This window comes from Phocoena phocoena, chromosome 19 (assembly GCF_963924675.1).
Source record: "Phocoena phocoena chromosome 19, mPhoPho1.1, whole genome shotgun sequence".
NCBI classification, from domain to species: domain Eukaryota; kingdom Metazoa; phylum Chordata; class Mammalia; order Artiodactyla; family Phocoenidae; genus Phocoena; species Phocoena phocoena.
In genome coordinates, this window is record NC_089237.1 from 45,268,741 (window position 1) to 45,290,949 (window position 22,209).

At 37.0% G+C, this 22,209-nt stretch overlaps 1 protein-coding gene across 1 annotated transcript in view; it reads left to right on the plus strand.

Annotated features, from left to right (window-relative positions):
* Positions 1 to 1,830: 1,830 nt before the first annotated feature.
* NSRP1 (nuclear speckle splicing regulatory protein 1) overlaps positions 1,831 to 22,209 on the plus strand; it is a 73,198-nt gene continuing 52,819 nt past the window's right edge. The window contains exons 1-2 of the mRNA XM_065897599.1: positions 1,831 to 1,859; positions 3,071 to 3,164. Of these exons, the coding sequence (XP_065753671.1) occupies positions 1,840 to 1,859; positions 3,071 to 3,164 (114 nt within the window). The 5' untranslated portion in view covers positions 1,831 to 1,839. The remainder of the gene's footprint in view (positions 1,860 to 3,070; positions 3,165 to 22,209) is intronic.

The following is a 22,209-nucleotide window of genomic DNA, read 5'->3' on the forward strand; positions in this document are numbered from 1 at the left end:
ATTACAATAAATTTAGTGAACATACATCATTTCACATAGATATAAAAAGAAAAAATATTTTTCTTTGTGATGAGAACTCTTAGGATTTACCCTCTTAACTACTTGCATATATAACATACAGCAATGTCAACTATATTAATCATGTTGTACATTACATCCTAATACCTTTTTATCTTATAATTGGAAGTTTGTGCCCTTTGACCATCCAATTCCTCCTCCCACTACCCCACCCTTTCCTGCTAAAAAGAAAAAAAAAGAAAAAGAAATCTGGATCTATACAAAGATACGCAGCCACGGGAAATGGTAAATATGTGGATAAACATAACATTTTTCTTATTTAAAAATATTTTTAAAAGATAATTGTTTAAAGCAAAAATGATAATTTATTGTGCATTTATAACAGTAGAAGTAAAATGTGTGACAAATACAGCACAAAGTCTCAGAGAGGGAAAATGGAACTATACTTTTATAAAGTTTTTATACTATACAGAAAGTGCTTCATTCTTACTTGAAGGTAGACTGTGATAAGTTAAAGATGTGTACCAGAAACCCTAAAGCAAAACCTTAAAAAAAAAAAAAAAAGCAAAGTATGGCCAATAAGCCAACAAAGAAGTTGAAGCATAAAAATCTTAAGCAGAGTCATAAAAATTTATTGATTAATTCAAAAGGGCAGGGGAATGTGGAGGGGGGAGCACAAAAAACAGATAGGAAAAAGAGAAAACAAATTGCAACTATACTAATAACTGCTTTAATGATAATGTTGTAAATACCCACGTTAAAAGGAAGAAATTGCCAGACTGGATAAAAAAGCAAGACCCAACTATATGCTATCAACAAAAGAACCACTTTAAATATAAAGACACAAACTAATTAAAATAGGTTAAAAGTAAAAGGACAGGAAAAGATACACTATGCTAACAATGCTGGTTACATTAATATCAGATAAAGTAGATAAAAATAAATAAAAAAATAAAGAGGATCATTTCTTAATGGTATAGGGGGGTCAATGTAAGAGGACACAACAATCCTACATGTTTATATGTCTAATAACAAAACTTCAAAATACATGAAACAAAACATGACAGGAGTAAAAAGAGAAATAGACAAATCCACAATTACAGCTGGAGATTTTAACATTCTGTCGGTAATTCAAAAGATCTCTTTGCTGTTACTAGTTTGTAAAGGGCCGAGAATGAGTGGGTCCTCAGGTGACGTGTGACTAGCATTTTAAAAAAAGTATCATATATAATTTTACTTCCTATACCCAGTGGTACCACGGTATTTTATTAATCATTTCTGTTCTATAATGAGATACTTAGCGTACAGATTTTCATCTTCTGCCAAATTACCCTGAGCCAGGTATACTCACACTGAGTACCTCGGGGGCGGGGGGGGGGGGGGGAATCGATAGCCTAGGGCAGTGGTTTTCAAACTTGAGTATCAGAATTACCTGGAGGGCTTGTTAAAATTCAGATTTCTGGGCCCTGTCCCAGAGTTTCTGATTCCGTAGATGTGGAACAGAGCCGGAAACTTTGCATTTCTAACAAAGTCCCGGGTGATGCCGATTCTGCTGGTCCCAGGACCACTCTCTGCGAACCGCTGGCCTAAAATTTTGCCATTCCTTTCTTCACACTGATTTCGAGGCAGTCTGTCGGTTTTCAAAACAACGCCCAAAGCCAAGCATCAGATTCCCAGCAGCGCGGAAGCAACACAAAACGCGAACCCACCCGGTAGGCGGGCTCTAGGCCGCCCAAACCCGCGCGAGAGCTCACGTTCGACGTCGGCGTCTGCGTCAGCGTCACGTCGGCGTCGGCCACGTTCAGCGGAGACGGGAGCAAGATGGCGATTCCGGGCAGGCAGTGAGTGACCTGGGAGTTAGGGTTAGGCTGGGGAGTGAGACACCACGGCCACTGTGTCTGTGGCCGAGCAGTAGAAGTGCGTTGGAAGTGAAGGGGCTGTGTCGTCAGGGATAGAGATGGGGGAAAGCGAGAAATCCTGAGGAACATATATTCCCATCCCCCCCCCCCCCCACATTTTCCAGGATGGAAGCCCGAAGTTTGAGGGAGAAACTTGTGAGGAAATAAAGGAAGTTAGGCTGAGGGGCAGAGAGCGAGACTTTTCTATTTTCCAAAAGCTCGGTCTGAGGCCCCTCAGTCTTGCTTCCTACCCCGCGCTTGAGTTTCTCCCCGGTTGGATGCTTTCAGGGGCAATGAGAAGAGAGACAATTCCTGGCTTTCTTAGAGGGCCTTGTTCTACTTGGCAGGTCAAGTTCTGATTACCGCCCTCCCTTCTCGGTTTAGGACTGTTGTGCTGAGAAGCCACAGAAAAGGGTAGGAATATAGGGAATTGGGGTATACGTTGCCACAAAAGAGACAAATGTTATATGTTCTTGGAAGTTTTATCTTTGATGTATAATCCTCGCTTGTGATGCGGCCTCCCGTGATTTCTGCGTCTTAAAGGCCAAAACGTGAGAAACTAAATGAGTTGGATCTGATGGGATGGTTCTTTCAGGTGCTCCAAGACAAAGCAAGTGTGCTTAATAAAGTGTAATGGCAATTTGCCCCGTGGCTACTTGGGTTTCTCAGTTAATGTAATCTTTTAAAAAATTTTCATGGGTGACATTAACCTTTATCCAATAACTTCTTTAAAATTGTGTACCCAATAGGAAAAAAGCACAAGTATTTTCTTGACTCTTGTTAGATCACAAGGATAATTTAGAGCATTTTTATTTTTAGTGGACATCAACTGAGCTTTCCACTAACATGTTCTTTTTAAAACCTTGCTATCATTTCACCATCTAAAACATTTCTGAACTCTTCATTCATTTCCCTTCTTTGATTAAAATGGTATTTTGATTTTGGCCCACAAATAATCACTTAAAGTAATAATTATAAAATCTTAGTGCATATTAGAACTTTTAGATAGTTGGAAATCAGAACCAGTGTTATATGTTCATAGGTTATGTGACATGTTTTGACTTGGTAGCTTCGTCTGGAAGAGGTAGTGGCTGTATTATTGTTTAACATTTAAATATAATGGTGTAATTTCTATTTCAAAAAAAAAAATGCAGGTATGGGCTTACTTTGCCAAAGAAAGCACAGCAGTTGCACCCTGTTTTGCAAAAACCTTCAGTGTTTGGGAATGATTCTGATGATGATGATGAGGTAAGGGAAACTATGTTTTTCTACTGCATTGTTGGAAATTTTTTTTTAAAATTGAACTTGTGAATTTAATGTCTTTGCTTGCTTTAGATATTTGTTAATACAGCATATCTGTAGCATTATAATTTATAGAATTATCAAAAAGAATAAAGAAGAAAGGTCTACTTTTTTTTTTTGTGGGTGATACATGGATAATCTAAGAGATTTTTTTTCCCCAAGGCTATGAACTTCAGTTATTTTTAAGCAGTTATACAGAGTAATTTCAGACAATAATACTGATATATAACAAAATTGTTGCTGTAAAGATCCCTGGAAATAAGCTATTAAGATGTTGCCAGTTTCCTAGAAATTTTTATTAGCAAAGTAGTTTCTTATGAGACTACTTTTGTGGTTACTCAGTGTCTGCTAAGTGTAGTTATTCAGTTGTAATATGGTAGTGTATAAAGTTAGCATGGATGATAATGACATCTAATATGAACATTTTATGTTTTAGCAGCCAAAACAGTGTTTTCCTCTGAAGCGCCAGTTTACAGCACTTTATAAAACCCCCAAATGTGTGCTTATTTAATACTTCAGTCATTTTCTGTATTTCTAAAAGACTTTGTATCAATTTCATACTTCCTTTGTTCTGGCTGAAAAAATCACTTCTCTTTCAGTTTTTACTAATTATATAATAGCATAGTTAGGTAATTGAACATATTTGATCCTTTGCTTCTTTTCTTCTGTTGAAGAAATAGACTCTAGATGGCTTACTTTTTAAAAAGTTGATAATTTACATATAATTTGCATATAAACTTATGGATTTTAAGTGTACAGGTTGGTGACTTTTGACAAATATATACACCCCAGTCAAGATGTATTGTAGAATATTTCTCTCTTCCCTGAAAGTTCTTCAACACCCCTTTGCAGTTAGTTTGCTTCCTCACATTATGCCCCAGACAACTATCTCATTGTGGTTTTGATTTGCATTTTACTTACGACCAAGGATATTGGCCATTTATGTATCATCTTTAGAGAAATGTCTGTTCATATCATTTGCCTAGTTTTTAATTGGGTTGTCATTTTGTTGTGAGTTGTAAGATTCCTTTATACATTCTAGATACAAGTCACTTATTAGATGTAATTTGTTAATATTTTCTCCCATTCTGTGAATTGTCTTTTCACTTTCTTGATAACGTTCTTTGAAGTACAAAAGTTCAATTTTGAGGAAGTCCAATATATTTTTTTTCTTAGGTTGCTACTGCTTTGGTGTCATACCTAAGAAACCATTGCTTAATCCAGGGTCACAAAGATTTACGCATATGTTTTCTTCTAAGAATTTTGTAGTTTTAGTTCTAAAATTACATCTGTGATCCATTTTGAGTTTATTTTTATACGGTTATGAGATGGGGGTTCAGTTTCACTCTTTGCATGTGGATGGATATCCAGTTGTCCCAACACCATTTGTTGAAGGCTCTTCCCCATTGAATTGACACTACCCTTGTGGTTTGTTTTAATATACAAATAATTTTTTAAAATCACTGTAGACACAACAGAAAAATACGTCATGGTTATCTTGTAGTTTCACATAAATCATCCTGGCATACCCACGTAATGCAAAGCAACATATACTCCAGTTTGAGAAGGATGGGTTTATACAAGTGATCTAGAAAGTTTACTGATGTGATTGCTGTTTCTTTTCCATTGTGAAATGAGGCTAGTGGAAGCTGGACGGTGGGAACACTAGAGTCAGAAAAGAAAGGCCTAGGGCCATTTTGCTCTTTCCTCCCTTCCTCCCATAGAGAGGGACTTCCTTTTACATAGAGAGACTTTAATGCAGAGTATTGGTTACATGGGTGATGGAAGACTTGAGAAGCTACAAGAGATGGTGAAGCAACCCAGAGATTAGCAGTAGTAAAAGGCAAGAAGTGATAAATGGAGGGATACAGGTAGGAGTTGGACCTGGAGGCCAGAGGCTAGGGTTACTTGGTGGGAACTGGACTTTTCCAAAAGGAGTTGAAGCCACGGGGAGATTCAGTCTTAGGTAGAGAGAAAGGCAGGGAGAAATACCTCGTCTTCTCCCTTTCTCCTACCCTCCAATATACTGTTTTTGTATTCTGTTGGTAGAACCCAGCCAGAAGCCAACTGACAGGGAGATGCAGTTTAGTTCTTAATGAGCAGAGAATATAAAACCAGTCTTTAGAATAATTTCCTTACCTATAAAACATCAGTCTGGTGAATTCCAGCTTATATTATTTGTATATTATTTAAATGTTTGTGAGCTTTGAATATAAAACTCTTCTTTTTCAAAAATTTATTTTATTGAAATATAGTTAATTTACAATGTTATGTTAATTTCTGTTGTACAGCAAAGTGACTCAGTTTATATACACACACACACACACACACACACACACACACACGCTTTTTCATATTCTTTTCCATTATGGTTTATCACAGGATATTGAATATAGTTTCCTGTGCTATACAGTAGGACCTTGTTGTTTATCCATTCTATATATAATAGTTTGCATCTGCTAATCCCAAACTCCCAATCAATTCCTCTCCCACCCACCTCCCCCTTGATAACCACAGTCTCTTCTCTATGTCAGTGAATCTAAAACTCTCTTCTTTAAAAATTAATCAGTTAAGAAATAATAAAATTATTGGTGTTTTGGAAAATACAGAGAAAGATATTTTATGTTTCCCCTCCTGAGGAAGGCATTTGATAAACCTGGCGAGGAGCTTCTGAAGCAAATCCAACTATTCTTATTTTCAGGAATTCAGCAGAAGCAGCTAAGAGCCCAAATTTAAGATCAGACCTTTATTCCAGTGGTCAAGCAGAGGGAGCCCTAGCAAGCGAATTCTGTTTCAGTGTGTGTTTGTATCCAGAGTTAGTTTAAAAGTGGGAGAAAGTGGTAGTCCAGCACTTTAAATTATTATTGAAATAGTCCCTCTTTTTGAAATTATCAGAACTAAATAGAAACAATTATCATTTTGTTCAAAGGTAGAGGAGATGAAGAGTTTTTACTCCATATGAGTAAGGTTTATATTATATCCAAATGCTGCTGTCTGATAATAAGTGTTTGAGTGGTTTTGCTAAGATAGTGTGTTTGTTTCATTTTTTTTCCAGTCTCTCCTCTCTTTCCAGTCCCATTGCCACCACCTTCATTACTTCTGTCATGGATTATTATAGCTTTGTAACAATTTCCTTATCACCTCTCTCTCCTCAAATTCATTTCAAATACTGTTGATAGATTGATCTTCCGAAAGCACAGTTCTAATCATTGTTAACTTCCTTACTCTTGAACCTAATTGTATTTAAAATCTAAACTGCTCATCCTGACATTGAAAGCCTTCCCTATGCTTTGGCTTCAAAGGACTTATTAGCATTTTCTCCTAATTGTGCTTCTCCATGCAAAGTACACTGTTATGTTTGTATTCTTTCACAACTCTACTTTTCTTCACACTGGAAGTCTCTCCATCCTATATGTCCAAATTATAGCCATCCTTTAAAACCCAGTGCAAAAGTTGCTTCCTTCAAGATTTTCCCCACTAGAAAGACTCTTTCTTTTTCTGACACTCTTTACCTTTCTTAGAGCACTTAGCTTTTTATATCTTGTATTATAAGTTAGTTGCATACAAGTCTTTCACTGTACTAGAGTATGAGCTCCATGAGTTAGGATCCGAATGTTTGTGCTGGCTTCTAAGAATGAGTAAAATCATTTACTCAGATGTTTTAGCTGTCTATATTGTAAAGAGCCAGAGAGTAGATGTTTTAGGCTTTGCAAGCTAAGTAGTCAACTTTGATCTCCTAGTGTGAAAGCAGCCATTAGATAATATGTAAATGAATGAGCATGACTAATAAATGTGTTCTAATAAAACTTTATTTACAAAAGTGGGGATGGCTGAGATTTGGCTGTAACTTGCTGACCCATGATGTATACAATTATCCAAAGTATGTGTGACAACCAGTATTTCACAAGTGTTATAAAGTGGCTAGTGACTAAAATAGATGTTGCATGACAAACGTGGAACTTCCTTTTAGATATTTCTCCGTGATAAATGCTTGCTTATTTTACAGAACATAATGAATTTTTCTTTTAGTCTTGGCAATTGAAATGCTCATTTCTAGATAATAATAACCTTGTGAGATCCAGTTTTGTAATATAATTCATATGCCATGAAGAGGTATGATCCATACAACCTGAGAATTGTCGCTGTTGGAAAAGATGCAAAACTTCTTGATCTCTTTAAAAGAGAATATTAAGTTAAAATAGATAGCTTAAGTTCATTGATTTAGTTTTTTGTGTATATATCAAATATGTTAGATAAATGGTAGATGATAATAATTGCACTTTGAGTACTTAGAAGCCATGGTATAGTCCTTTTATAGGTTAAGCTTTCATTTTCATAAACTATAGAACAGTTACAAAAACTATAAGGAAAACATTAAAACTGCAGCAGAAAACTAAGGAAAATACATAGAAAAATGTAGAAGAAATGGAAATATCTAATAAACATTAAAAATATTTAATCTTAGTATATCTAAGAAATGTAAATTAGGGCAACAGTAAGCTGCCTTTTTTTTTTTACTATGTTAGAAAATACTTTAAAAAATGATAATGGCAAGGTTTTGGTGAAATGGGAAATTCTGAAATGCAAAATTTTGTTTTTGTAAATCATTGCCCCTTTTTGGAAGGCAGTTTTGCAATTTGTATCAATCCTTTAAGAATCAAGTATATTTAACCCATTGTATCAATCAGAAGACAGAGGCTGTGCCAGAATTTTCCCTTCTAAAATTCTCTCCTGAGGAAGTTGCCAGAAGTTTGCATTAAAGATTTATAGGTATTCAGAAGTCTTTATTTCACGGTTGTTTATGATAGTAAAATCTTAGAACCAGTCCAACCTTCAACAGTGAAAGCATGGCTAAGTAAAGTGAGGTGCAGTGTATATTACAGAATTGTTAGAAATAAAATGAAAGGAAAAAAGAGTAAAGAGAGCATTTCAGAATATTTATGGTAGTTGTCGTTGGTGGACTTATGAGTGGTTATTTTGTTTTTTATGCTTTTCTGTATTTTCTAAATTTTCCACAATAGTTTTTATAATTGAAAAATAATTTTTAAGAAAAATTTATGGTGAATTTTAAGAATTTCCTGTAAGATACTTAGCTTCCAAATCATTAAAATATAACAGGAAATAACACATTTAATCTGATAGAAGTCATAATGAGAGAGAGTACTGGAACCATTTAAAAGCATGAAAGAAGATGAAATAAGCAGAATACAAAATTGAATATGTATATATGGTTGTACAGAACTATATGGATATATAAGTGGAAAATAAAAGAGAATTGGTTTGGGTTTTTTTGGTGACAGTATGAGCTTTTTTCTTTTTTTTCAAAATTGTATTCATTTCATTGTTATAATTTTTGAAGAACAGAAGGAAATCAGTGCTTTAAAAAATACATGACTGTATTTGTATATCCCCCAAATTAGAAACATTTGCAGATTACTGGATTACATGGTGTATTTTCATTGCTTTTACTATTTCTTTTTTTTTAATTTTATTGAAGTATAGTTGATTTACAGTGTTGTGTTAATTTCTTCTGTACAGCAAAGTGACTCAGTTATGCACATATATATATTCTTTTTCATATTCTTTTCCATTGGTTTGTCACAGGATTGAATATAGTTTCCTTTGCCCTACAGAAGGACCTTGTTGTTTATCCATCCTATATATAATAGTTTTCCTCTGCTATCCCAAACTCCCATTCCTTCCCTCCCGCCTCCCCCACCCCACAGCAACCACAAGTCTGTTCTCTATATCTGTGAGTCTGTTTTTGTTTTGCGGTATGCGGGCCTCTCACTGTTGTGGCCTCTCCCGTTGCGGAGCACAGGCTCCGGACGCGCAGGCTCAGCGGCCATGGCTCACGGGCCCAGCCGCTCCTCGGCATGTAGGATCTTTCTGGACCGGGGCACGAACCCGTGTCCCCTGCATCGGCAGGCGGACTCTCAACCACTGCACCATCAGGGAAGGCCTTGTTTTGAGTTTTTAAAAAATATTTATTATTTATTTAATTATTTGTCTGCACCGGGTCTTAGTTGCAGCAAGTGGGATCTTCGTTGCTGCATACGGGATGTTTAGTTGCGGCATGAGAGATCTAGTTCCCTGACCAGGGATTGAACCCTGGCCCCCTGCATTGGGAGTGCGGAGGCTTAACCAGTGGACCACCAGGGAAGTTCCTGTTTTTGTTTTGTAGATACGTTGATTTGTATTGTATTTTAAATTCCGCATATAAGTGATATCATATGGTATTTGTCTTTCTCTTTCTGACTTACTTTGCTTAGTATGATAATCTCTAGGTCTATCTGTGTTGCTGCAAATGGCATTATTCCATTTTTTTTATGGCTGAGTAATGTTCCATTTTATATATGTACCACATCTTCTTTATCCATTCACCTGTTGATGGACATTTGGCTGTTTGTGAATAGTGCTGCTATGAACATAGGGGTGCATGTATCTTTTCTAATTATAGTTTTGTCCAGATATATATGCCCAGGAGTGGGATTGCTGGATCATATGGTAGTTCTGTTTTTAGTTTTCTGAGGAACTTCCATACTGTTTTCCATAGTGGCTGTACCAACTTACATTCCCACTAACAGAGTAGGAGGGTCCCCTTTTCTCCATAGCCTCTCCAGCACTTGTTATTTGTAGATTTTTTAATGATGGCCATTCTGACTGATATGAAGTGGTACCTCATTGCAGTTTTGATTTGAATTTCTCTAATAATTAGTGATGTTGAGCACCTTTTCATGTGCCTAGGGCCATCTGTAAGTCTTCTTTGGAGAAGTGTCTATTTAGGTCTTCTGCTGATTTTTCAGTTGGGTTTTTCTGTTGTTGTTGAGTTGTATGAGCTGTTTATATATTTTGGAGATTAAGCCCTTGTCGGTTGCATCACTTGCAGATGTTTTCTCCCATTCTGTAGGTTGTCTTTTCGTTTTGCTTATGGTTTCCTTTGCTGTGCAAAAGCTTGCAAATTTGATTAGGTCCCGTTTGTTTATTTTTGTTTTTATTTCTATTGCCTTGGGACACTGATCTAAGAAAACGTTGGTATGATTTATGTCAGAGAATGTTTTGCTTATGATTTCTTCTAGGAGCATTATGGTGTCATATCTTGTGTTTAAGTCTTTAAGCCATTTTGAGTTTATTTTTGTGCATGGTGTGAGGGTATGTTCTAACTTTATTGATTTACATGCCGCTGTCCAACTTTCCCAGCACCGTTTACTGAAGAGACTGTCTTTTTGCCATCTTATATTCTTGCCTCCTTTGTTGAAGATTAATTGACTGTAGATGTGTGGGTTTATTTCTGAGCTCTCTATTCTGTCCCGTTGATCCATATGTCTGTGTTTGTGCCAATAACACACTGTTTTGATCACTGTAGCTTTGTAGTATTGTTTGTAGTCTGGGAAGGTTATTCCTATTTCTTAATCTCTCACCACTTTAACTCCAGTCTTTTATCTTTCATTTATTTATTTTCTTATAGAAGCAGTTAGGTCTTTAATTTTAAAAAATTTTTTGGCTGAGTTGGGTGTTCGTTGCTGCATGTGGGCTTTCTCTAGTTGCGGCGAGCAGGGGCTGCTCTTCATTGCGGTGCGTGTGCTTCTCATTGTGGTGGCTTCTCTTGTGGCAGAGCATGGGCTGTAGGGCATGGGCTTCAGTAGTTGTGGCACGTGGGCTCAGTAGTTGTGGTGTGTGGGCTCAGTAGTTGTAGCTCGCGGGCTCTAGAGTGCAGACTCAGTAGTTGTGGTTCATGGGCTTATGGGCTTAGTTGCTCCTCAGCATGTGGGATATTCTGGACCAGAGCTCAAACCTGTGTCCCCTGCATTGGCAGGCGGATTCTTAATGACTGCACCACCAGGGAAGTCCGAACTCCAGTCTTTTAAAAACACTTTCTTGGGACTTCCCTGGTAGTCCAGTGGTTGAGACTCCGTGCTCCCAATGCAAGGGGTGCGCGTTCCATTCCTGGTCGGGGAACTAAGATCCCACATGCTGCGTGGCCAATAAATAAATAAATAGTTCCCCCAGATAAAAAAAAAATAAAAACACTTTCTTGAATAACTAAAGTAGTCTTCATAAGTCTGTTTTTCCTAAAATGAATCTTTTTTTCGTTGGAAGCCTATTTGGCTTGCTAATGGTAAGAAAAAGTTAAAATTTTAATGTCTCTGAACATTATAGTACATCTGAATCAAGGAAGTGTTTCAGTTTCAGTTTTTCATCAGTTATCAGTCTCATAATTTCCTATTTCTCTGGAGATAGTCTTGTATAGTTTGAATAGAATGACAGTTTTATATGGACATGACAAAGCATATTATTTGTGAAAATGGCAGGAAATTTGGGTTATTTTAATGATGGCTAAGAATTTTTTACGTTTTTATCATATGCTACTAAACTGAATTCCTAGAGATTCATGATACTGAATATATCTAATAGCAGTATAAGCAGTGAGAGATTTTAAGTAACTGTGTAGCTTTGCTAAAAATTCATCCCTTGGGCTTACCTGGTGGCGCAGTGGTTGAGAGTCTGCCTGCCGATGCAGGGGACACAGGTTCGTGCCCTGGTCCGGGAAGATCCCACATGCCGCGGAGCAGCTAGGCCCGTGAGCCATGGCCGCTGAGCCTGCGCTCCGCTATGGGAGAGACCACAGCAGTGAGAGGCCCGCATACTGCAGGAAAAAAAAAAAATTCACCCCTTAACCTGCTATCCGTGAGTGAAATGGATATGTAGGAAAATGCAAGAAGAGAGCAAAGGACAACATTAAGTGATAGAATTTTGTGAGGAGTGGGAGCAACAGCAAGAGGATTCTGTTCTTCTTATGCCAGTAGGATAAGAGCATTACCGAAGTGGCTGAGATCATCCAGATTATGAAGATGAGATGAAGTAGGAATTTTTGTTCTTTTCTAGGAAAGAAATGGTGGTATTAATCATGTGCCCTCATAGACTGTAAAGTTGCTTTGTGAATCTCTGGTTAAATCTGTTTAGCCAGATTTACTTATGTTGGCACACGGGTGGATTATGTTTTTTACATCTCCTTTGTCTGAGATATAATGCGTTGTTGTATTTTCAACTCCTGAGGTTTGTTTTTTTTTTTGTAAATTCTTTTTATTGGTATTCTCAATTTGGTGAGATATTCTCATACTTTTCTTTAGTTTTTTAGACAGTTTCCTTTAGTTCATTGAATGTGTTTATTCTGTGTGTGGACTGTACTTTCTTGTTTCTTTGTATGTCTCATAAATTGGAGTTGAAAACTGAACATTTAAAATAATAGAAATGGCAACTGTGGAAATCAGATCTTCCCCTCTTCCCAAGGTTGGTTGTTTTTGCTGGGTTTTATTGGCTGTTGTTTTTTGCTTAGTGACTTTTCTGAGCTAATTGTTTGTGTTTTGGTTTTTTTGGACACACCACGTGGCTTGTGGGATCTTAGTTCCTGGACTGGGGATTGAATCTGGGCCCATGGCAGTGCAAGTGCTGAGTCTCAACCACTGGACTGCCAGGGAATTCCCTGAACTAATTCTTAAAGTCTGTATTCATAGTTGTGTGTGGCCACTGAAGTCCACTTGGTTAGCTTCGTGGTCAGCTAGTGAGCTGACAGAGACTTTCTTAAACACCTGTAACTAATAAGTCACAAATCTGCCAAGAGGCACTGTATGCATGTTGGGGTATGCCTTCAACACATAGCCAGGCATTTTACAACTTTGCCTTATCCTTCAGTTCTTGCTTGTGCAGAGCCTGATGTCAGTCCTCAAGATCTGTCTTGAGAGTTTAGGACCTTCTTAGGTCTTTCCTGATCATGCTCAAAGGTCTGTGTATGCATGTGATCTTCATGATCCCTAGGAATATTTTGGGGATTTCAAGCCCATGTGAACATTCTGTTCCTCTGCTTTTCTTCCTTTTAAGCTTTTTGGTTAACCGGTTGTTTTCCCCAACTGTTAAAACTGTTACCCACTGCCTCAGGCCACCCTGAAGTTCAACAGTTGTCTTTGATCGTTTTTTGACAGATACTCCCAAGGAGAAGGCTGTTTTACATCAGCAACTCTGTCAAGTCAGTTAAAGACAGCCTTGTGAGTGATGTCTTCCAGGGAACCACCAGACAGGTCCAATAATTCTCTGGGATGAGGTTTTCAAGGAACTTCATCTGCCCTTTGCAATGGCCGCCAGACTGCTGATTTTTCTACTGTACTATGATTGTGGTCTCTTGTTTTTAGGCTACCGTGGCACTAGGGAGGGGATGATGGAAATAGGGCAAGTTAAAACACCACAGAGTTCTTACCAATATTCAGTTCTTGAATAAATGCTCCCTGGACTACTGTAAGCCTTTGGTTAATTTCCAGAGTTCTAAAAAAGCTGATTCTGACCTTTTTTGCCAGTATTTTCTTGCTGTTTTGGAAAAGAGAATTTCTGTTAGGTCCATACCACCATTTTCAGTGATATCCCAGGTTGTCTTGAGCCTCTCCAGTACATTTTTGCACACTTTGGACAAAGTCGTCTTACTTGTTTTAAAATCACTGTTGACTTCCCATTGCTCTTAAAGACCGAAATCTTCATTTTTGATCTGCAAAGTCATTCATTGTCTTGCTATTCTGTTCAGCCTATTCTCTACTGTAGTGCTCTATCTTATTCTTTAAAATTGCCTTAAGTCATTTAAATGTTTTAATGTCACCTTCAGTTTCATAATAAAACTAGGGATTTTGATTGGAATTGCATTGAATTTATAGATTAGAAGAGAATTGATATTTTAATATTTCACTCTTTTCATATATAAAGATAGCATATTTTTTTATTTGTTCAGGTGTTTTATATGTCCTTTAGTACAGTTTTATTGTTTCTTCCATGAGGGTCACACCCACCTTTTGTTGGATTTATTTCTAGGTACCTTGTAGCCCTTGTTATCGTATAAGTGGATTTTTTCTAATTTATTATTACTAGTATGTGTAAAAGCTTCTGATTTTTTTGTTATTGTTGATTTAATTCTAGTACCTATATAGTTCTAATAGTTTACCTGATGATTCTTTTGGATTTCCTTTGTAGACATAGTGTCTATAAATAAGGATAATTTTGTCTCTTTTCAATTCTTTTACCTCATATTTCTTATCTCCTGTTGTGATTATGAGTGTGTCTTATTACGTTGTCTGAAAACTACAATATATAGAGAGAGGCAATGATAGAAACTTTGTTACATTGCTGACTAATGGAAATTGCTTATAAAATTTCTCAAATGTGATGTTCGCTTTACATTTTAGCTACTATTTCACTACGAATTTTTATCATAAATGATTTTAAATTTTAATTTTTTTAGCATCAAAGTGAGTTTACATTAATTTTTTTAACATCTTTATTGGAGTATAATTGTTTTACAATGGTGTGTTAGTTTCTGCTTTATAACAAAGTGAATCAGTTATACATACACACATGTTCCCATATCTCTTCCCTCTTGTGTCTCACTCCTTCCCACCCTCCCTATCCTACCCCTCTAGGTGGTCACAAAGCACCTAGCTGATCTCCCTGTGCTAGGCGGCTGCTTCCCACTAGCTATCTATTTGACGTTTGGTAGTGTATATATGTCCATGCCACTCTCTCACTTTGTCACAGCTTATCCTTCCCCCTCTCCATATCTTCAAGTCCATTCTCTAGTAGCTCTGTGTCTTTATTCCTGTCTTACCCCTAGGTTCTTCATGACCTTTTTTTTTCCCTAAGATTCCATATGTATGTGTTAGCATACGGTATTTGTTTTTCTCTTTCTGAGTTACTTCACTCTGTATGACAGTCTGTAGGTCCATCCACCTCACTACAAATAACTCAGTTTCATTCCTTTTTGTGGTTGAGTAATATTCCATTGTATATATGTGCCACATCTTCTTTATCCATTCATATGTTGATGGACACTTAGGTTGCTTCCATCTCCTGGCTATTGTAAATAGAGCTGCAGTGAACATTTTGGTACATGACTCTTTTTGAATTATGGTTTTCTCAGGGTATATGCCCAGTAGTGGGATTGCTGGGTTGTATGGTAGTTCTATTTGTAGTTTTTTAAGGAACCTCCATACTGTTCTCCATAGTGGAGAGTCAATATTTGTACAGTCGCTTGAATTGTATTTCATGAGGTTAATAATCCTTTTAATCCTGATGTCTCCAACTAGAAGTACTTGAAGTCAGAGAAATTCTCTTGCAAGACTGTTCCCTTTTCTCCACACCCTCTCCAGCATTCATTGTTTGTAGGTTTTTTGATGATGGCCATTCTGACTGGTGTGAGATGATATCTCATTGTAGTTTTGATTTGCATTTCTCTAGTGGTTAATGACGTTGAGCATTCTTTCACGTGTTTGTTGGCAATCTGTATATCTTCTTTGGAGAAACGTCTGTTTAGGTCTTCTGCCCATTTTTGGATTGGGTTGTTTGTTTTTTTGTTACTGAGCTGCATGAACTGCTTGTAAATTATGGAGATTAATCCTTTGTTAGTTGCTTCATTTGCAAGTATTTTCTCCCATTCTGAGGGCTGTCTTTTCATCTTGTTTATGGTTTCCTTTGCTGTGCAAAAGCTTTTAAGTTTCATTAGGTCCCATTTGTTTTTATTTCCATTTCTCTAGGAGGTGGATCAAAAAGGTTCTTGCTGTGATTTATGTCATAGAGTGTTCTGCCTATGTTTTCCTCAAAGAGTTTGATAGTATCTGGCCTTACATTTAGATCTTTAATCCATTTTGAGCTTATTTTTGTGTATGGTGTTAGGGAGTGTTCTAATCTCATACTTTTATATGTAGCTGTCCAGTTTTCCCAGCACCACTTATTGAAGAGGCTGTCTTTTCTCCACTGTATATTCTTGCCTCCTTTATCAATGATAAGGTGACCATATGTGCATGGGTTTATCTCTGGGCTTTCTATCCTGTTCCATTGATCTGTATGTTTTTGTGCCGGTACCATACTGTCTTGATTACTGTAGCATTGTAGTATAGTCTGAAGTCTGGGAGCCTGATTCCTCCAGCTCCATATTTTGTTCTCAAGATTGCTTTTGCTCTTTGGGGTCTTTTGTGTTTCCATACCAATTGTGAAAGTTTTTGTTCTAGTTCTGTGAAAAATGCCAGTGGTAGTTTGATAGGGATTGCATTGAATCTGTAGACTGCTTTGGGTAGTATAGTCATTTTCACAATGTTGATTCTTCCAATCCAAGAACATGCTATATCTCTCCATCTGTTTGTATCATCTTTAATTTCTTTCATCCGTGCCTTATAATTTTCTTCATACAGGTCTTTTGTCTCCTTAGGTAGATTTATTCCTAGATATTTTATTCTTTTTGTTGCAGTGGTAAATGGGAGTGTTTTCTTAATTTCGTTTTCGGATTTTTCATCTTTAGTGAATAGGAATGCAAGAGATTTCTGTGCATTAATTTTGTATCCTGCTACTTTACCAAATTCATTGATTAGCTCTAGTAGTTTCCTGGTACCATCTTTGGGATGCTCTATGTATAGTATCATGTCATCTGCAAACAGTGACAGCTTTACTTCTTCTTCTCCAGTTTGGATTCCTTTTATTTCTTTTTCTTCTCTGATTGCTGTGGCTAAAACTTCCAAAACTATGTTGAATAAGAGTGGTGAGAGTGGGCAACCTTGTCTTGTTCCTGATCTTAGTGGAAATGTTTTCAGTTTTTCACCATTGAGGACGATGTTGGCTGTGGGTTTGTTATATATGGCCTTTATTATGTTGAGGAAAGTTCCCTCTATGCCTACTTTCTGGAGGGTTTTTATCATAAATGGGTGTTGAATTTTGTCGAAAGCTTTCTCTGCATCTATTGAGATGATCATATGGTTTTTCTCCTTCAATTTGTTAATATGGTGTATCATGTTGATTGATTTGCATATATTGAAGAATCCTTGCATTCCTGGGATAAACCCCACTAGATCATGGTGTATGATCCTTTTAATGTGCTGTTGGATTCTGTTTGGTAGTATTTTGTTGAGGATTTTTGCATCTATGTTCATCAGTGTTATTGGCCTGTAGTTTTCTTTCTTTGTGACATCTTTGTCTGGTTTTGGTATCAGGGTGATGGTGGCCTTGTAGAATGAGTTTGGGAATGTTCCTCCCTCTGCTAGATTTTGGAAGAGTTTGAGAAGGATAGGTGTTAGCTCTTCTCTAAATGTTTGATAGAATTTGCCTGTGAAGCCATCTGGTCCTGGGCTTTTGTTTGTTGGAAGATTTTTAATCACAGTTTCAATTTCAGTGCTTGTGATTGGTCTGTTCATATTTTCTATTTCTTCCTGGTTCAGTCTTGACAGGTTGTGCATTTCTAAGAATTTGTCCATTTCTTCCAGGTTGTCCATTTTATTGGCATAGAGTTGCTTGTAGTAATGTCTCATGATCCTTTGTATTTCTGCAGTGTCAGTTGTTACTTCTCCTTTTTCATTTCTAATTCTACTGATTTGAGTCTTCTCCCTTTTTTTCTTGATGAGTCTGGCTAATGGTTTATCAATTTTGTTTATCTTCTCAAAGAACCAGCTTTTAGTTTTATTGATCTTTGCTATCGTTTCCTTCATTTCTTTTTCATTTATTTCTGATCTGATCTTTATGATTTCTTTCCTTCTGCTAACTTGGGTTTTTTTGTTCTTTCTCTAATTGCTTTAGGTGCAAGGTTAGGTTGTTTATTTGAGATGTTTCCTGTTTCTTAAGGTAGGATTGTATTGCTATAAACTTCCCTCTTAGAACTGCTTTTGCTGCATCCCATAGGTTTTGGGTCATCATGTCTCATTGTCATTTGTTTCTAGGTATTTTTTGCTTTCCTCTTTGATTTCTCCAGTGATCACTTCGTTATTAAGTAGTGTATTGTTTAGCCTCCATGTGTTTGTATTTTTTACAGATTTTTTCCTGTAATTGATATCTAGTCTCATAGTGTTGTGGTTGGAAAAGATACTTGATACAATTTCAATTTTTTTAAATTTACCAATGCTTGATTTGTGACCCAAGATATGATCTGTCCTGGAGGATGTTTCATGAGCACTTGAGAAAAATGTGTATTCTGTTGTTTTTTGGATGGAATATCCTATAAATATCAATTAAGTCCATCTTTTTTAATGTATCATTTAAAGCTTGTGTTTCCTTATTTATTTTCATTTTGGATGATCTGTCCATTGGTGAAAGTGGGGTGTTAAAGTCCCCTACTATGAATGTGTTACTGTCGATTTCCCCTTTTATGGCTGTTAGTATTTGCCTTATGTATTGAGGTGCTCCTATGTTGGGTGCATAAATATTTACAATTGTTATATCTTCTTCTTGGATTGATCCCTTGATCATTATGTAGTGTCCTTCTTTGTCTCTTGTAATAGTCTTTATTTTAAAGTCTATTTTGTCTGATACAAGAATTGCTACTCCAGGTTTCTTTTGATATCCATTTGCATGGAATATCTTTTTCCATCCTCTCACTTTCAGTCTGTATGTGTCCCTAGGTCTGAAGTGGGTCTCTTGTAGACAGCATATGTATGGGTCTTGTTTTTGTATCCCTTCAGCCAGTCTGTGTCTTTTGGAGGGAGCATTTAATCCATTTACATTTAAGGTAATTATCGATATGTATGTTCCTATTACCATTTTCTTAATTGTTTTGGGTTTGTTATTGTAGGTCTTTTCCTTCTCTTGTGTTTCTTGCCTAGAGAAGTTCCTTTAGCATTTGTTGTAAAGCTGGTTTGGTGATGCTGAACTCTCTCAGCTTTTGCTCGTCTGTAAAGCTTTTAATTTCTCCATCAAATCTGAATGAGATTTGATGGAGAAATTAATACACTTTAAATATGTCCTGCCACTGCCTCCTGGCTTGCAGAGTTTCTGCTGAAAGATCAGCTGTTAACCTTATGGGGATTCCCTTGTGTGTTATTTTTCCCTTGCTGCTTTTAATATGTTTTCTTTGTATTTAATTTTTGACAGTTTGATTAATATGTGTCTTGGCGTGTTTCTCCTTGGATTTATCCTGTATGGGACTCTCTGTGCTTCCTGGACTTGATTAACTATTTCCTTTCCCATATTAGGGAAGTTTTCAACTATAATCTCTTAAATATTTTCTCAGTCCCTTTCTTTTTCTCTTCTTCTTCTGGAACCCCTATAATTCGAATGTTGGTGCATTTAATGTCCCAGAGGTCTCTGAGACTGTCCTCAGTTCTTTTCATTCTTTTTTCTTTATTCTTCTCTGCAGTAGTTATTTCCACTATTTTATCTTCCAGGTCACTTATCCGTTCTTCTGCCTCAGTTATTCTGCTATTGATCCCTTCTAGAGAATTTTTAATTTCATTTATTGTGCTGTTCATCTCTGTTTACAGTTTGCTCTTTAGTTCTTCTAGGTCTTTGTTAAACGTTTCTTGTATTTCCTCCATTCTATTTCCAAGATTTTGGATCATCTTTCCTATCATTATTCTGAATTCTTTTTCAGGTAAACTGCCTATTTCCTCTCCATTTGTTAGGTCTGGTGGGTTTTTGCTTTCCTCCTTCATCTGCTGTGTGTTTCTCTGTCTTCTCATTTTGCTGAACTTACTGTGTTTGGGGTCTCCTTTTTGCAGGCTGCAGGTTCGGAGTTTCCATTGTTTTTGGTGTCTGTCCCCAGGGGCTAAAGTTGGTTCCGTGGGTTGTGTAGGTTTCCTGGTGGAGGGGACTAGTGCCTGTTCTGGTGGATGAGGCTGGATCTTGTCTTTCTGGTGGGCAGGTCCACGTCTGGTGGTGTGTTTTGGGGTATCTGTGGCCTTTGGTGCTGCCCTAGTCTCGAAACTCCCTGCTCCTCAGACCGCGTCCGCATCTATATTAATTTTTTGAAGTTAGATCATTTTTGTATTCCTGTATTTTGTATTCCTTGTTTTTTTATTTAATTCAATTCAGTGCACTCTACTAGTCCTTTTACTAGTGTTTTCCATTTCTGAGGTCTTAAGCCTAATTTCATTGTCCCATAGTTTTTTGACATGTGCTTATAGGGGCATTATTTCCGAAATTCTTTTTTTTTTTTTTTTTTTTTTTTGCAGTACGCAGGCCTCTCACCATTGTGGCCTCTCCTGTCGCGGAGCACAGGCTCCGGGCGCGCAGGCTCAGTGGCCATGGCTCACGGGCCCAGCCGCTCACGGGCCCAGCCGCTCCGTGGCACGTGGGATCTTCCTGGACCGGGGCACGGACCCGCGTCCTCTGCATCAGCAGTTGGACTCTCAACCACTGCGCCACCAGGGAAGCCCCCCTAAATTCTTAATTGTTAAGGAGTGATTGATTTCCTGTTGCTTTAGTCACCTATTATTCAGATAAATAATCTATCTGAATGGTTGTAGAATTTCTAGAATAACAATTTATTTCAAAACTTTGTAGACTGTAGTTATTTCCCCTGGCGCTGAGTATTTTTATGAGGAAGTAAAATACTGTCATTATTTTATCCCACTTTCAATGACTTACTTTTTTATTGGCTTGGACAGCTGGTGAGTATTTTCTTTATATCCTTTAAGTTCAGTGTGTTTTGGTGCAAATCATTTTGAATTACTTTTTCTGGAATACATTGTTGTTTTTTACCTAAATATTTAACTATACCTTCATTTCATAGAAATTTATCGTCATCATGTCAATACTTTTTCTGATCTATTTGCTTTTTATCTTTTATCTTTTTGGAGGATCATCTTTGTCTTCCATATCATCATGCATTCATTAGTTCATTCAGCTATTTAGTGATTCCCTCCTCTGTGTCAGTGAAACAACAAAGCCACTGCCTTTCTGGAGCTTACATTCTAGTGGGAGGAGGAGAGGTGATAAATAGTTAACCTAACAGATTAGTAAATTACATGTTAGTTTAGAAGATGACAAGGAGGAAGAAAAAGTAGAGTCGGGTAAGATGAGAGAGTTAAACAGATATTTGGAGGAATTACTCAATCTTTGTCTTTTTCTCTGCATCAAAGATCATCATCTTAAACCTTTGTTAATATTTCAGTTAGATCTTTTCTGTTTTTTTGCTGTTTCTAATTTATTTGTTGGTTCTAGTGGTGTTGTTTTAGTCCTTGGTGTATTTTCTCAGTTCTTCAGTCTCCCTTTCCATCCCTTTTATTGTTCTGTTACGTGATCATTAACTTCTTTGATTTAATTCATGGTCTTATTTTGAAAGAGTTTGACCAGGAAGAGAGGAGACGGAGTTGATAGAAGGAATAATGGTAGAGTTGGTGGAAATTTCTTTTTTGTTTTTGTTTTCTTAGGATGAAGGTGTTTTGTATATGTTTAAAATGGAAGAAGCTGAAGGGAAAGGGGAGATTTTATGCTAAGGAATCTGAGGTGTCAAGAAGTTAATTAACCTGTATCACACACAGAGTACTTAGGTAATAGAGCTAGTTTTTGATCCCAGAAGATCTGCCTGTTACCAAAGTCCATGCTTTTAAACATGATAATATATTGCCTCTGAGAGGCAGTTTGTTTGTAATAGAGTTTTAAAAGTTTGAGAGAGCAATGGAAAAAGGGTTAGTTGAGGAATTGGCAGAGCTAGAGACTTCAGAGTCAACTTGTTTACTAGTTGGAAAAGGAACACAAGCTTATGTTGAGATGTAGTTTTTATCATGTGAAATTACACAACTCTGCCTTCCAGTGATTTAGGAATATTTTGAGGAGATGGGTCTATTAATTTTCAACAAAATGGATAGCTAGTTGTTCAGTTTTTTTTTTGAACAGTCTTATTCCAGGGTTTTTCAGCACTTCAAGAGAGGCATTAAGAAACTTATGGAGTGGCTTTTACTTATCACAGTTACTCAGAGAGAGTGTATTGACAACAATTTGATGTGGGCCAGGAATTGTAAATATTCTTCCTCTCATTTACCCCCATTCATATAGGTGAAATCCCTCTGAACATGTGTACAGATGAAAAGCTATAATTTTATGAGCCTTGGACCTAAGTTCTTTTTACACGTAAACACAACATATGTTTTGCACATTCTTTTTTTTTTTTTTGGTTGGGGGGTGGGGGTTGGCCCTCACTGCGCAGTATGTGGGATCATAGTTCCCTAATCAGGGATTGAACTTGCACCCCCTGCATTGGAAG